The 18,178-nt window shown below is 30.8% G+C and overlaps 1 protein-coding gene across 14 annotated transcripts in view; it reads left to right on the plus strand.

The window, feature by feature from the left end:
* The window catches only part of LOC148603771 (histone deacetylase 4-like), a 105,379-nt gene that overhangs the window by 43,001 nt on the left and 44,200 nt on the right, over positions 1–18,178 (plus strand). For 11 of the 14 annotated variants that reach the window (XM_088552453.1, XM_088552454.1, XM_088552462.1 and 8 more), the window contains one exon: positions 6,028–6,096. The exons of 2 other annotated variants lie outside the window; for them this stretch is intronic. In XM_088552453.1, the coding sequence (XP_088408579.1) occupies positions 6,028–6,096 (69 nt within the window). Of the gene's footprint in view, positions 1–6,027; positions 6,097–17,701; positions 17,790–18,178 lie in introns of those variants that run through there. One more of the 14 variants, XM_088552463.1, reaches the window with a different exon arrangement.

Raw genomic sequence — 18,178 nt, forward strand, 5'->3', positions numbered from 1 at the left:
CTTGGCATTTGCTGAATCTCCTATGCAATTGTACTGCATCTCTTATTTTCATATTCACATAGTACCTTGAATTGTGGTGAATATTTAATCTGCATTAGGTATGTGTTCTTGTCTAGTCAGAGTTCACCCCTTCATTCATTCCTACTTTATATACAATATACATGCCATTTATAGAATATGCAAATGGGTAGATTTTGAATAAAATCTAGTTTATAAATTGGACTTGATATATTAGCAGTAGGATTCTGATATGAAAGTGATAAACTGAACAATCAATTTAACTTTGAAAAAGATAGATTGGTTGAATCCTTTCTTTTGAAATGCCAAAAAAATTCAAACTTTATTAATGGACTAGTTAGTATTTTTACTAATCTTTTCTACAGGGTCGCTACTCTATCAGTGATTCAATTTTAAGGGGAAATACTTGCCAAATGCAAGTTAAAATTCAGTTTTGTTGGTAGAAATTATTTTCACTTGCTACAATTTGAATGTTGAATACTAGACAAATTATTAGTTTGGTCCAGAAATAACCAAGAAACTTAGTTTAAGTGAACGTACATTATCAGTTCTTGCAAAATTTACCCAGTGGAAGGTTTCTTAAATTCGATCCCTGTCTATGTAAAGATGATGCATGCAAAGGTCATAAGGTTAGCTGTCCTTGGTACATAATCATTTAACAGATATATCTAACAGACTTGCACATACCCGATAGCAAATTGACTTGTAATATTGTCGTGAGGAGTTGTACCTCAAAAACAAGAATACTGAAATCGGTGAGCCATTTACTTCCTGTCAGTTTTATCTTTATATAATATTTTGGTACACACTAATATTAATGTATGATCTGTGATCGACATTATGAATGGTCCGATCATTTCATGGTTTATAGTTTCTCCTGAGGCAGGCAGAAAAATAAGTTGTACCCACATTCATAACATAATTGAAGTAACAGTTTTTTGCTAGCAATTGACCAAATTATGAGTTTAAAGATTTGATTTTAGTGTATTCCTTTCTTACATATATATTAAGTAGAACGCGACAAAAATATGACCCAAAAATGATCCAATTTTAAATATGCATTGACGTCAATGTGATATAACTTCACCTTTCTTAAAATGATTGATGGGTATAGTTAACATGCAACCAAGCAAAAAATATTTTACTTTTTGTGTGGTAGCTGCATGCTCTTGTAAAATCCAATTGTACCCCAAGTGTAATCAGCCAGAATATGATTCATGCATGAACAAAAATCCCAAAATTTACTCTTGAAACTTGTTCAGAAACATACACATAACCAGCATTAGTATTTTCAGGGATTGAATTTCAGAATAATTTTCACTGGCTAAAGTTAGCAAGTACTAAAAATTTACATGTGCCAAATCAGAGTTTTTTTTTTATATTTCTGGGCTTTACCTATATAACATATAGAATTCCACTTGCAAATTTTCGCGAGTGGAATTAATTTCAACTTGCATTTAGCACGTATTTCCCCTTAAATTCGATCACTGGTATTTTCATTCAGTTATTGCACTTATGAGTATACTTGAAAATTTCACTTTACCAGATTTATCGTTCTTAATTTTGTTGATGCACAGTTCAAAAATGAATGCATGGTTTTCTCCTGGTATGTTGAAAGGAATATAGTTCTGTACATGAAAGTGTATATAGATAGAAAAGGAATTTTATATGGATTGATTCTTTAGTAGGTGAAATATAACAATATGAATGAAATTTATATAAGTAAAATTTCAATTTAAACAAAAAAAACATTTAATGGTAAAGTTGATTGGCGAATGGGCTTTGTTATATACTATAAAATGCTTCTCAGGATGTTGCTTGGAACCCTGAATGGTTGGGACAAATATATGGATTGTCAGAAACAAGGAAAGTGTTTGTTTTTGGTCACTAATACCTAGACAGCTTAAGACGCAATAATCCCCTTCCCTCCCCTACAAAAAGATGATAAATTAAAAAAATGAATGATAATCCCAGCCTTTCTTTTGATGTATGACACCCACTTTATGGTACAATTGTCTATGAGTTGCAGGTACAATGATTACACTGCAGAACCATTATAGGATTCCATACGTTTTGTGGTTTTGTGAATAAAGATGAAAATATGCATGAAAGGTGTGACATTCCCAATTTTATTGCTAATTGTCAAGTATACTGTTTAAATGCAAATAAAATCAGAACCAAACTAAGAACAGTCTGCCACTTTAGTCTGATTTCCTGGACTTGTACGTTTTGATTGGAGTAGTAATTTTCTATTACTACTGGTCTGTTTGGACTAGTTAAAAAAAAACATGTCCCTCCTTTATTTTCTTGTTTTGATGTTGTCTTTGGAGGATAGATTGTAATAAGGCCAAAAAGAAAAATATAGGTATGTTTATGGTACCCAAAACCGACCCTATTTTCTGACGCCAACCTTTAACATTTTTATTGGAAAAATTAGGGGAAAATGAAAAATCTTGAAATTTTGCTCCGTCCCCCTCCAGTTTTGTCTATTACTAATTCAAACAAACATGGGTTCCATGTCTAGTCAAGAGTCTTGTGTCTAACTTTCAAAGAATGCACCCATTGATAGGAAAAGACAAGTGTAATTATCCCCATTCAATGACAATACAAAGTTTGTGGATATTTCACAGACACCATGATTTCAATTTGAAAAACAATGAGTGTTTTATCATATGTTAGAATGAAACTGTGATTAGTCCCACCCTCATGGTAGGGGAAGTTGTGAAAAAAAATATTAAAAAATACCTACCAACCTTATTTTTTTTCTGCAGGGTACAGTAAACACTTCCACTTTTTTGGCCTAGGGGATTTATTATTGTAAAAAAAAAACAAAAAAAAAACACTGCAGTCTTGTCTAATAAGTAGAATTATAATCCTTTTAAAATGTCTGTTGACTAGTTGATTAAAAAGTTTTTGGTGCAGACTAAAGAAAATGAATGGAAAACATGCTTAGACATATATAGTGGCCTACTGACTTCAGGACAGTCTTGCACTTAAATCTGTCCATCTGTTGTTTTTATCAACCAATAAAAACATGAAATATTTTGTCACAGATGTACTACAGCTTTATGTTAATTTGTGTTATTGTAAAGTCATTGGTTACATTATGTGGTTGTATTGGCTCTTTCTTCCTTATCAAATTTGTTTTTAGCAAGGAAAATTTTATAATAAAAAAAAAATGAAAAAAAAAATGAATGGCTATATTTGTTGTGATTCTCATCCATACAACAGTTTTTACACACAAGTACTCAATGTTTACCCCTGTTATAATCATATAAATTTCATTACTTTTTTTCCTGACTAATGATTTTCATGACTACACAAGTTCTCTTTTATCTGCCAGATATATTACAGTGAATGTGTCCTATACTTCTGTTGTTCACAATAAGTCCAAAATACTGCAAGGAATTTTTTATACTTTGGATGTGAGCATCCTATCTATTTATATTAATTTCTGCTTCTTTGTTTTTGAGTTATGAAACTTTATTTATGCAAAAATAGGTTGGTTTTATGTTTTGCGATTCTTTTCTTTATGTAAGTATGAGCACATCTTCAGTTTTCGTGATTTTTCAGTTTTATGGTTTTGAGTCCTGGAACTTTTAAGACCTTCGAAATATGAAATCCCCCCAATTTCACAGTTTTCAGACTTAAACTAGTGGTTGTACATATTTTTTGTAAAACTTATGGTATATATTTTTTATTGTTGTTAACTCCTTTCTGAAATGTTTTGAATTTCCGATTTTTGATTCTCAAGTTTTGGGACTTGATTCATAAAAAAGTGGATTTCCCATATTTGCACAATAACTTCAAAACATTCCAAGCAATTTTCATAAAAGTTTGTAGATTTGTTTCTTTATTATTTAATAATGTGTCACAAACAAAATCAGATCTGTATCATGCTTGAATTTTATTTTCAAATTCGCCACATCTGTTCAGGGTTCATCCTCTGCGGTTGTATTCAGCAGCACTCCGGGAAGCATTTTATTAGCAGTTATGGTCCTTAAGTTTAGAATTAGTAAAGTTCACTGACATATGTGGGTTTTTGGGGTTTTTGATCCTTCGAAGTACCTTATGTCACCGGTCTATCACTGGAACTTCCCTATTATCTCTGAACACTACACAAAAATATAGTCCAAATGTAATTCCTTTTATATCATTCAATACCTCTTTTATAACAAGTTAATGAATGGGTTTCTTGCAATTTATCTGTTCAATAATATTCTATTATTTGTGCAAATAAAATTAAGATCTAGTTTTCATACCACCTCAAGATTTGAGGAACTCCTTTTTGGCCTTGAAAGATATTTAGTAATAAATTTACATTTAGGGAAATTATCTCTAATGTAGTAATGTAGAGAAGGATAAAATGTGTTTAATATTTTCATTTTAACACAATCCTAAGTTAAATTATCCATCCTATCATTAATATTTTACCATTTATAAACAGGAAGTGAAGAGCAGTGATTTCAACCAAGTTAAATTAGTGGGAAAATTCAAATTGATAAAAGTGTCTAGTTTTTGAAAACTCTGAGTTAAGGATAATGTATTCTTAAGTTGATATTGGTTTTATTTAAGTATATTTGTTATGTAGGATAAATACTCTGTTAATATATCTTTTGAATATAAATGCACATAACTTTTGGATAGATTAAAAATTGGGGAAAAAGGTGAAGTGGAACAAAAAAATTAAACCAAAAAAAAAAGTAAATGTGTGTGAAGTTGGATCAGTAGTATAGTTTGACTTTCAGTTTATACATATATAAAAATAACAGTTTATAAAAGAATTTTAAATACAATGTATGATCACAATTTTATTTAACATCATATAATCTTTGAATTTGTGTTCATGCTACAATTTTCACAAGAATCAAAAACTGCCAGTGCTATCAGCACTTTGATTTTTAATAATTCAATTCTTGGAAAATTGTTTACAAATAACTTGTGATCAGTTATGTCTTCTTTAGGTCTTTAAGGCATAAAAAAGATGGATAAGTTACAAAATTGCACGATTTACCAAATGGTGACAAAGGTGATGTCACCGAGAGACAATTTAGTTATTGATTTGTGACAAGCTTGAACATTTAATAGCAGTGTTTAAATTTGGTGTTTTGAAATATATTTATTTCTATTAACTTATTATTAACCTTTACTATATAAATCTGAAAGATATTTTTAGAACAATTATTTTTCTTTATATTAACTAGAAATCTGATGACATCAAGCTAAAAATAAACCAGAAACCTGTCTAAAGATGACTTTCAATAAACCAGAATACTTTGTAAAACCACTTACCAGTGTTCACTGGTTTCTATAAACCATTAACCTGTGTTAACTGACCTCTGTAAAACAGTAAAATGTGTTAACTGACCTCTATAAACCAATAATCTGTGTAAAAGGACCTCTGTAAAACAGTAACCAATGCTAACTGACCTTTATAAAACAGTAACCTGTGTTAACTGACCTTTGTAAACAGTAAAATGTGTTATCTGATCTCTTTATAGATAGTAAAACATGTACTTTAATCCAGTAACCTGTGTTAAATGACACCTATAAACATTAACCTGTGTTTAGTGACCTTTATAAAACAGTAAAATGCTTTAACTGACCTCTTTAAAAACACCAAAATGTGTTAACTGACCCCTATAAACCAGTAAACTGTGTTAACTGACCTCTGTTAAACATTAGCCTGTGCTAACTGACTTCTATAAACCAGTAATATGCGTTAACTGACCTTGATAAAACAGTAGATCATGTTAACTGACCTCTGTAAACCAGTGTCCTGTGTTAACCAACCTATATAAAACAGTAACCTATATTAACTGCCCTTTTAAAACCAGTAACCTCTGTTAACAGAACCCTTTATAAACCAGATACCTGTATTAACAGAACCTTTAATTGATCTTTGTTAGTTCCAACCATTTTTACTGAGTTTTAACATTTCTGTGTTATATTTTCAGATCCATTGGTTTCACAAGTTTGAATTTGAACATTTCTGTGCTATATTTTCAGATCCTTTAGTTCCTCATGAATCTACCATGGAGATCAACAATCATTTTACTCACATAAGCAGGAAACCAGGTTAGTACATGTATACTAGTACTGAAGGTCTTCCTGTATTATCATATTATCCTGGTCTTTCATCCAAATTATTTGTAATGTTAACCTTGATTAGAAGGAGCACTTTTCTTTGTTCTAGGTATGACCTTTATATAGGATTCACTTGATATTTCATATGGTATTTAAGTTTTATTGTTAAATTTTAGGTTATACTTATTTTTTTTTTAAAAGTTACAGATGTATGAAAAACATTCTGTATGTTGCTTTTTTTAAAATTTTTGTTTAAGATTTTTTTATTGTGTTTAAATTCCTCTTGGAACATTTAGAGTACATAATTGTCTTTTTCAACCTCATGGAAAAATGTTTCATCACCAGGCCTTCCACAGTTCCTTCTCTACACTTTTATGAGTTGATTTTTCTTATGTATAAATTGTTTACAAATAACATGTGATCAGTTATGTCTCCTTGAAGTCTTCTAGACATATAAAGTTGCAAAATTGTACGATTTACCAAATGTTGATCTAGGGGATGTCACCTAGGGACAACTTAGTTTCCTGGGTATGTATATCATCTTGTAAGACTTTTATGGAGTTCGTGACCCAGAAAAAAAGTAAAGACATGAAAGATGATCCTCTTCTAGCTATACATTTATGATAACTTAGGGCTGGTGTTCATTGAACTCACTATGATGAATGCTTGAAGTCAAGTTCCACAGTTTCCATCTTTATTGTAATGATTTATTTCTAGTCCATATACATTTTTTAAAGAATCTTGCTGCTTCTATGTCAATAGGGTCTGTAAGTCTCGTTCTAGTTTCAGTTTCCTAACCAGAATATCTGATGTAAAGCGTATTGTAATCCAAAGACCAGTCTGCATTTTATTGTTTACTTCCGGGATCTCAAAATGCTGTATTACAATTTTTCTTAGGACATTTATCATGTGGAAATAGATATTTGTCATTTTTACTGGTATTTTTACACGAAAATGTGGATTTCTTTTACGTACTGAACCCATTGCTCTGAAATTGACAAATTTCTATGCATTTTAATGGTAGATTAGGACCCATTCTCATGAAAACACGGAGTCACATGACGAGACTTACAAACCATATGATGGTTAATGGTGATGAATAACATACTACACTTGGTATATATCTTTTTTCCCATTCTACACTGGTGATTAAAATGCTGGTGACTTTTTAAATTCTGGGAAGTGATTTAATATTTGCAACTTTTCATTATCCAAGTTTTCTACAGATTTTATGGGAGGAATTGATTCTCCATCAGGTCATTCTTGATTCAAACTATTACTCCACTCTCTATGGTAAAATTAAGATTTTGACATGCTCTTGTAGGCTTGTATGTTGGGAAGCTTGGTTTTTCCATCTTGAGTGGAAAATTATTTTAATAAATCATTACTAAAAGAAAATGTATATGTAGTGGCAAAGTAATCCAATACAGTGTTTACCATATTTTCATTTTTTTAAAAATTAATACATTTTGATAAATTCTTTTATTTGACAGAAATTTTGAATACAAGATTTTATGTTATTTATTTATTTTTCATTAAAAAACAAACACAATTTCAGAACATTATAGATATGTGCCCAATTTTGTGATTTGAGCAAAATATCTTGATGTTTTTCTGACCTCCAGCAGATTATACTCATTTGATTCCGATCATATATCCTTGAAAATTATTTAGAAATTTACTTCCTGGTTGGGCTTGAAATATATGATAGTTAACTAATCAACTGTCTTATTGTCACCATTTGACATATAAATTCAGGAAATGTCACTGTCTTGTTTTTTTATGCTTAATTAAGATTTTGTTATGGGATTTAAATTGCTTTTTGAGTAATTAGCTCGTTTGAGTGGTTGATTAAAAAAGCTTGTAGGATACTGCTGATTTGTCTGTCCATCTGTCTTAAGTTATTGAACTTAAAGATTTGATGCCATATAATATAATTTGTCCTTGTGTTACACTACTTTTATTTTACTTTGTCCCAGTTTGACTCTACTTTCATTTTACCTTGTCTAAGTGTTACTCTATTTTCATTTTATTTTGTCCTAATTTTACTCTACTTTCATTTGACTGTCCTAGTTTTACTCTACTGTCATTTGACTTTGTCCTAGTTTTCCTCTATTTTCATTTTACTATGTCCTACTTTTATTATTCAACTATTTAGATTGATTGATTGATTGTATTTAACTGTCAAAGATTATTTCTTTTTATATCTTAAAAAAAAAAATCAGTGTTCTTGAATAATACTGGACTTTTGATCTGATAGAAATAAAATTATTTTGATCTGGATGTGATTTTTTCTGGTTTTTAAGGTGGTACATCACAAATGCTGTTTTTTACTATTCAATAAAAATAGGAAAGATATAGCTAGATTGATGTAAGAAATAAGGATATTATAAAGACATGTGAACTTGATGTAAAACTGGATTCACTTTAATTATCATTTGTAATTTTCTATTTAATAAGACTTACACGTGTTTAATTATAATCTCAGATGGGAAAACTAAAAAAATTCTGGAAGGAGGATATATTTTTTAGTTATTTGTGACATTTCCATTTTTCATTGTAAATTTTGTCTTTGATTGACATCATGGGAAACTGAAATGTAGAAAATATGTCCAGGGAATAATTTTAAAAGAGTAGAGAAAGCGCTTTTTTCCAAATCCTCCTTTTCTTTTCACATTTAGATGTTATATTACTTATGATCTTGATGTTAAGCTCAGAATGGAGATATTGATATGTTGTAGAAGTGAGCATATGACAAATATTTCTGTAATACATGGAAATGTCGGAGTATGACCACTATTCCCATGCTACATGCAGTGTTAGTAACATGATGAGTTTTCCTATGTTACATGTAAAGGTGGGGCATTACAAGTAACCTCATGTTACATGTTGAGGTAGGGCATGATCAGTATTCCCATATAATGTGTAAAGTTGTGACATTACAAGTATTCCTGTGTTATATGTAGGAGTGGAACATGACAAGTATTCCCATGTTACATGTAGTGGTAGGGACAAGACAATAAATTCCTGTGTTACACATGTAGCTGGGAACATGACAAGTATTCCCATGTTAAATTTTTGGTGGGGGCAAGACAATAAATTCCTGTGTTACGTGTTGAGTTGGGAACCTGATGAGTATTCCCATGTTAAATGTAGAGATGGGAACTTAACGAGTATTCCCATGTTACGTGTAGAGATGGGGGAAAAACAATTATTCCTGTGTTACATGTGGAGCTGGGAACATGATGAGTATTCCTATGTTACATGTAGAGATGGGGGCAAGACAATTATTCATGTGTTACATTTGGAGTTGGGAACATGACAAGTATTCCCATGTTATATGTAGAGGTTGGGGCAAGACAATTATTCCTGTGTTACATGTGGAGCTGGGAACATGATGACAATAGACAATAGATAATATTTATGAGCTAGAACATAATTACCTTAAATGGTTATGGCATGTAATATAAAGAATTACAAATCAGTATATTAACACACATTGGATAATCACACGTATGAATATTTTCATGAGCATGATGTGACAGTGGTTTAACTTTTATTATATACATTTATTCTGATGAGTATGCTCTTGTTACATGTATGTAGAGTTAGAAGCCTTGCGAGCATTGTCCTGATATGCATGGAGGTTGGAGCATTGTTCTGATATGCATAGAAAGTGGGGCATGACCAGTATTTCTATGGTGTATAATTATATATTTTCAGTGAAGGCAGAATCATAAATTTATTGTATATATGAAGATGTTAATATTGGTGTTAGTATGCAATATGTAGAGGTCAATTTGAAAATAAGAGGGAATTTTTTTATATTTTCACAAATACAACTGTGTTTTAATTTCTGTTTTACTGGTTTGGTATTAAGGATTGAGGGATCAGTGTGATTTAGGTGTTTGAATAATTTCAAACCTGAAAATATATACTACTTCCAGTTCAATGTTTTTGTAATCGTGGAAGTTCCCCCAACACTGAAGTTAAGGCCTTTACATATAAGACCTTTGGTCTCAAATTGAGACAGGTTAATGTAAATGCCCTACTTAAATCTGGAAATGTTATACATGCAGACATTTTTTAAAGATTTTCACCATTTAAAATAAAAGTGAACAATTTAAAGCTTAGTTCCTTTTGACTGTAATAACAATGGTATTGATGGATGCCAAAAATATGGATTAAAGAATAGATTGGTTAATGACTGTAAGTTGTTCTTAACCAAGTTTAAGAGCAACATGAATGCACCATTAAGTCACCATTAAATGATATGACCACACACACCTCTACTAACTGGTAAAAGTTGTTACTTCAAATTTGAAATAAATCACCAAACAGTGTCTTTTATTGAATGATGTTACTGTTTAGCAAGGGCTCAAAATAGCATTGTTCTGAGGGCTTTGGACCCTTTATTTCTGATGCAGGACCATAAAATTTAGCTATGTTCTGGACCTAAAACAAACTTTACATTTATTCTTAGCATATGGATTACCTTTCACTTTCTTCTAGTGGATTTATCATTTCAGAAGTGAAAAATGTTCAGGACATTTTACTCTTGAAGGTAAATTTGAACTCCTGAAAACTGAACCATATTGATAATTGTATGAATGGGTACTTCTAGAGGTTGAAAGTTTGTCTTTTAAGAGCGATAAAAGATCATACAGTAGGTCTTCTGTGTGGAAACAACAACAATGTATTTTTTATAATGTACTTGACTACACTAACAGTAGCTGATCCATAGTGAGGGTGCAGCAGGTTGGCACCCCTCATTTTAATGGAAAATTTGTTATTTTTATGTGTAAAATAAAAAAAAAAGAGGCAAATAATGTCCTAGCACCCCCTTTTTCTGGAGAACACTGGCTGCACCCTCCTTTTCAAAGTGTTTGGATCTACTCTGTCTTACAATCTGACTGTCCTGTAGAGTACTATAACCTTTACCTGAATATAAGTATTGGTGTACAGGAAAACTAATTATTCAGTTAATAGATTTATTATAAATCTTGTCCAGTGAATTTGTTGCTGCCTCCTGATTAATTTCTATATATAGCAACCGACTTCTTTAATTGACAAGTTATCCATACGATGCTATGATTATATAGCAGCAATTTCTAAATATAACTTGGTCCTATTGATCGTGAATCGGGATAAACAACCATTAGTCTAAGTCTATCCAATGTTCCTGTAAAGCAGAGGAAAATTTCAGATTTGTGTGTCAACAAAGTCATATTTTGGCAGGTAGGGACAATCTTAAGACAATTTTGTAAGATATATTAAATGGGAAAATAAGAAGGTAGTACATGTAGTTCTGTTTGAAGTTCATTATCTTTAAATGCAGCAAAAATTAGAATTAGGTGCCTGATGGTTATCATATATTTTTTTGCTATTTTTCCTTTAATTTATATGTACTAAGTTATTTTAATCAACAGTTCTATAACCTATATTATTGCATGAATAAATTCCTAGTAGTTGCCATTTTATTGGATAGGTAATTTAGAATAAAGTATAAAAAAAAAAACTCATTAAATAGTTATTTTTGTATATTTACTTGCTGGTGACATATTTTCATACAAGGATGTAATTTATATATAAATAGATATTTTATAATGTATTTTTATTCATAGTTTCCGTTCATATTTATGTTATAGGTATTTATCATTAGATTGAATTATCGATAAAAAATACGGGAAAAATATGACTGATTTATCATTATTTCCATATTTAATTTGGAAATAAATATAATTTTTTCTAACGGTCATAATGAAAACCAATATTGTACAATTTCTCATCTGAAATGTTTTTTTAATATCTGTTCAGTTTTAATTGGCCGAAGATGAATATAGAGTTAATAGATCAAGACTGAAAAATGTTGATATTCCGTTGCTCTACTGATTAGAACATTTGCTGTCTCTAAATTTATTGTCTGTGACAATTTTATGAATATTATATGTATAGGTATAACTGCTTTCAGATAAATATGACATCACTTTTTTGTGCAAGGTTACAGGAAATACATAGGCATATATTTTTTTTTATATAAAAATAACCATAGTGTGGTTCAGCTACTTTTAACAAACAGTTTATCTTGAAAATTTGATAGAATATCATATTTGGACAAAACCTACCAGTGATGGTCTGATAAGGCTGGCACATGTTAGCAATTTGTTTCAAATGCTCAATCATCTGCCCTATAACATGAGTGTCATTTTATCCCTTTTTAAAGAGTTTACTAACTATAGGACCATCTGATGTATTGGGGAAAATAATGATATAAGAATACATCAACTTATACCATGCTATGGTAATCATTGATACCTGTATGGAAATACAAGATATTAATATAAGTGTCCTCGTGTCACATTTGTTTTCCGTGCTGACAAATATTCAATGCCTGAGGCATTCCATGTTCTAGTTGACGAACACGTTACTTGTGACGAGACTATTTTACTGAATTTTTTTTTTCAGTCTGTTAGATTTGTCAGTTGTATGTATCAAGCTTGCAATGAAAGTCAGCCTGTGTTATAAATAGTTTCTTAAACATTCTTAGGAAAAATTTCAGATGTCAGGAATTGTGAATATATATTTGGAGTTGGTTTGATGTGAATTATGTAAACCCAAGTTGGTTTTATAACTTTTTGTGAGGATTTTTTATTGGAAGTAAACAGCATCTTAAGTTGTAGAAATTATAGCCGTGAAAAGTTTAGGAAACTTTAATTGAATATCCATTATGGCATACTTCATACATTTCATTCATTCTGTTCTGATTTTGCATAAATAGCTATTTTGGTTATTAATTATTTTTTGTCAATGAACATAAACTGTGACATGTTTCGGTATAATTTTTAAAATTCAGTGTGTTTTAGCTTTTTATTATTCATTGTATTTTCAAATTTAAAAATCATATGAACATTGATAAGTGATAGTAGGAATACATAAGAATATATAGAAAGGATTCTACAAGTTTTCACATGTTAAATTCGACACTAGGAGATTTGACCTAGTTTCAGTAATAATGGCCTCATCTGTTACCGTTTTATGACAATTTTGTGTAACATCAGTGAAAAAAAAATGATGTTTTAGTAAGAAATTGACATATTTATCAGCACTGCTTATCTTCCAAAATGACAAAAGAGGAAACTAAATCTGTGTTCAAACTTCCATCAATACCAGTATGGAAGCAGAAAATGGACAAAAAGAAGTACCAATATTGTCGGTGTAATCAGGTCTATGGATGCTCTCATTATAAATGTAAGTTATATAAAATCAGATTCTGTAAGTTATCTCAAATCTATAATAATGTTGATTGCTTCTCATTTAAATGCCATCAAAGATCAAAAATGTTTTGGATCAAAATGGTGGAATTTGAAAGAAAATTGATAATAAACAATTATATTAATCAGTTATTGATCTTAGGGTTTGTCAGAGAGATAAACAAACATTTCTGTATTTTAGAATTAAAGGAGGTGCTTGGTTTAAATATAACATTGTATGTCTTGAAACGTGGACATGTCTCCGAACCTTACAACAGTTGATGATGGATTAGTTACCCATCAATAAGATGGAAAGTAGAGGCTAATCATTACAGAAGTTTGTGAGTTCTTATGTTCAAAAATTTCAACCATAGTCTTGCCTGAGTCAGCATAGGACTGAGTCCATGGAAATTAATCACCTATTGGTATACATGAATATTATGATTTTAGGTTTGTTTGTACTCAAATATAATGAGAATGGTTATGGTGAATATATCAAAGAGACCACAACCCCACTAGGATGAAAAGTGTCAGCTTAAGGCCACCCATGGGTCTTGAATGAATGAAGTGGAAACCCTCACACAACAGGGCATTATCAAATACATACTTTGTTGATAAAGCACATGATGGTGACATCTGTGTTGTTATATTAGAGATGTTTCAACCAACACTTAGGAATATTCAAGACTTCCAAGGACACCCCCGCGTAGTTAAAAGTTCAAACAATTATTTGTAAGTTCTAACAGAACAATTTTGAGACATTTATGTTTCAGATTCCTTCACATTACCAAGATTCAGTCCCTATTAGAATGAAAAAGTTACATAAATATGACGTGAAGGAAATGACCTTGACTGACCTTCAACAGAATCAGGAGAAGTAATCTGTCAAACTTATAATAGTAAAAGTGGAGATGTAAGATGGGGAAAACATAGAGGGGAGGGCTGAAAAACAGAGGTGTGGATTGGGGAACTACTATAATTGCAGTAAAAAGCTCAGATCAAACACAACGAGAATGTAGCTATCAATGGGGACTATGTATATCTGGACAACAAGGTCTTTTTTTAAGTCAGGCTACATAAGTTTCTACATGAGAAAAATGTTATTGGTAAGTTCGTCAATGATATTTTTTCATCGCTGTGAACTATGGCTTAAATGGGTACAGGAAAATTTATAATTTCTCTAAATAAAAATTGAATATTCCAAAAATCAAATTTTTTAGGAGTTACTGTGAGTTCTTAAATTAAAATAGATCTTGATGTTTTCACTAGTAGAAGTTTTTAGAGGAGGAAAACAAAGTCTTTTTATTTTTTTTGTAAAAGCAACACCAAGAATGTATAAAAATCTTTTAAAGAAGGAATTAAAACCATGAAGAAAGAAAACAAGATATGATTGTTAAAAGGGAGGACATAAGGGAGGCAGAATCTGCTCCACAAATTAATACTATTTACATGCATTGTAAACTGTTCCACATATAGAGAGCATGTTATAGAACATAGACATGACACATAACTATACATAAGATATATTATTGTGGCTTTCATTTTGTTGATAGGTCATTTTTTAGTGATTTTATCCTAAGGTCTGAGTAAGATGTCATTTCTTATACCGATTGTAGCTTAATTTTTACTTTGTCCTATAGCTGAAGGTTCTTTGTGACCTCATTGTGTAAACTCAGCCTATAGTAATCGAATATGGTGGCCATTACGCTCAGTCAGTCTAGAATTGGGACATGGCCGCCATCACACTGTTAGTCTGTATAGACATGGCTTGGACTTAGTCAGGGGTTATGTTAGTTGCATAGATTATTACATCAAACCTCTGGACATCAAAACAGAAAAAAAGGTCTTGTGTTATCTGAAGTTATAATCTGTTAATTAATATGTCAGTAATCAAGAAACAAACAACTTAGGAACCTGATGGAGATTTAATTGAATTATTTATGTTTATTTTTAGATAATAAATTTTGAAGGACAAAATATTTTCTGAAGTTTTGATTGCTTAAGGTAACTGACTTGTATGTCTTAGTGGGTTTTGGATCTGTAGACTAGTTATGAGAGACATAGCATCACAGATGTCCTGTTTCTGTAGGGGGTCTTGAAACTGTAAAAATTGAATGGTTCAAAAACTTTCTATCAAATATGACGTATGTAATTCCAAAGTGATTGTTTGAACTTTTTAGACAGTTGAGAGTGGGTATTAAGGAACTCTTGCATACTTTCATTGGTCATACATAACAACATGCTCTGCATCATCTACAAAGTACAAATAGCTCTGTCCCTCAAAGACAAAGCATAAAAAATTATATCGGATACAATATGCTCTGTAGGTCACCTGAATTTACCAAAGTATGCATACTCCTTTTATATTACTTCAACTATTCATAGATTTTTTTTTGTATATTGATATTAATTCAGGTAAAGATGTTCTTTATATAGTGAAGTAACTTTCATGTACAAATTAAAAATTCATGGCTTGGAAGGATTGTTCTCAAATGACATGACACTTATATTCAGGGATAAATATAACTTGTCCAAATTGTTTGTGGTGACTTCCCATATGGTAATTGTTGAAGTCCATGAAACAGTTCACCGAACACATGTCTGAGAACTGTTTTTATAATGTTCTCAAACAGAGTAGGTGCTGTAGTTCTATAAACAACGATTTAAAGAATTTCATCAGATTTGTTGTGCTTAACAGCTTACATGGGTTTTAGGTAGGATGGCTCCTTTATGGCATTCTCTCTGTTCAGTTTTGTTTTCTTGTATTTAAGTAGAATGTCTTCTTTTCCAAAGAAACTTCAGTTATTGTTCTTCCTGTCTGTCTGTCTGTCTGTTAAAATCAAATATTACTTTGCTGGATTTGAATTAAACTTTGTCATTCATGCTATTCTAAGATAAGAAAGATTTATTTAAATTAGATTTTTTAAGTTACCTTAAGCCACACATAGACTTGAACACAACAGGGAATGATACATAGATTATCCTTCAGTCTCAAGGGGATTACAAGATTTCTCCACTGGAGATAGTTACATTTTAGATTTCGACCCATGAGCTTTAGCAAGTGGGTTAAATCTAAAATTTAACTATTGAGAGCATTGTATCTGAATCTGTTTTTCCCATGAAATCTGTAGAAAAGTTGGAAATGTGAAATAGCAGGAAAAGTCTTGCAGAAATTTAAACCCCCGCCGATGGTTAAAAATTTGCATGCATTTTTAATCACTTACTTACAATGGGAGAAACTTTTATTTACATTTATCAATAGTATGTAAAATTAAGTATTTGTGGAACAGCTCCCTTAAAAGAACCTTGTTTATACTTCATGAAACTAGACATGTGTTGTGACTGACCAACTGTTCATAACATGAAATATTGCCGAAAATAGGAACTGATCAGTTATTCATGAGTCTTAAGTTAATCAAGAAGATTATAAAGTAATGTTGTCAGATGTTTGTAGTTGTTGCTATTAATAGACCAGGAAAACAAGCACTAAACAGTTTGGTGACAAATATCATGTTCTTTACTTACCATGAATGGTAGATGGCTATATTTTGGCAGGGCTGGCTCTTTTGAGCAAAAATCTATATAGCCATATAGTAAATATATTGAAAAATTGTAGTCAGGACTGACTAGACTTTGAGTAAGTTTCCTATCCTAGGTATGCTTAAGCACTTTCCTAGACAGATTCTTTTTACAAAAATGACAATCCTTTTTTATAGGAATGAAGTCAAACAAATGGTTGTGGTTTTATTAAGCTGGGCAATTTTTTGCTACATATTAACATTGTAATAATTCAAGAGAAACTCTACTCTGCTTTCTGAGGAAATAAAAAAAAATTGTTGATTAAAAAAAGTACAAGATCCTAGAAAATCGTAAAAAATCATAAATGTTCAATGTTCAAGAAAAAAAATTATAAATTAGAATTCTGAAAATAAAATCAGAATTATATAAATGAAGAAAAGGTTGAAGAAAAAACATCACCCAAGGCTTTGAAATAAGCTTTTGTAATATATGTATTTGAAAAATATATCTCAACAGAAATGATTATTGGAAAACAATTTTTGTAATAGCACGTTATTGTGTGATTTTAGACTATCATAAGAAAACACTTCTTTTCTTTTATATTTGAACTATGGCATAAGATCGGCGTGAATTATAAATATTGATTCTTTATAAGTTGGTTGCATATTGGGAAGTCACAACTTGGAGATGTGAAAATGAGTATGAATGACGCAAAGTGACATGTAGAAAATAGAAACATATAATTAGCACTTCATTGTATTAACTCTGCGTAGTGTAGAGAATTCAGTATTATACAATAAGGTGTACAGGAACATTTCTTTCCTATGACCAGTCAATTTTTGAGGCTGGAAGATTATCTGATTTGGATTTACTGTGACTTTGGAATTTTCTTGTTATTTTGAACAATGAAAGATGGTAAGTCATTTTCATTACAACTTAAGTAGCAGTCTTTCTAAAAATCAGACAGAAGGTGATTTAACATGTCAAAAACCCACCAAATTATTATTTTATCACGTAACTCTTAGTTTTTCATTTGGTTGTTGCGCTCTTGAGATAAAAAATTTATAGATTGTACATGAAATTTGCACTCTGTAAAGAGTTATCGTTCTTGATTTGCCTTCAATTAGTTGCTTATAGTGGGAGATAAATGTATGATTTTCTCAAAAGTGCAAATCTGAATACAGAAAAGGTTGTTGTTATGTGAAAGAATAGCATATGTATACTAAAAAAGCATCATTTGTTTGGTGGGTTTTCTTGACCATGAATCACTTTACCATTGGTAGTGTCCGAATTTTATGTGGACT

The sequence above is a fragment of the Perna viridis genome, chromosome 11, assembly GCF_037379345.1.
Source record: "Perna viridis isolate PV_CMFRI_1.1 ecotype Kerala chromosome 11, ASM3737934v1, whole genome shotgun sequence".
Lineage (NCBI taxonomy): Eukaryota > Metazoa > Mollusca > Bivalvia > Mytilida > Mytilidae > Perna > Perna viridis.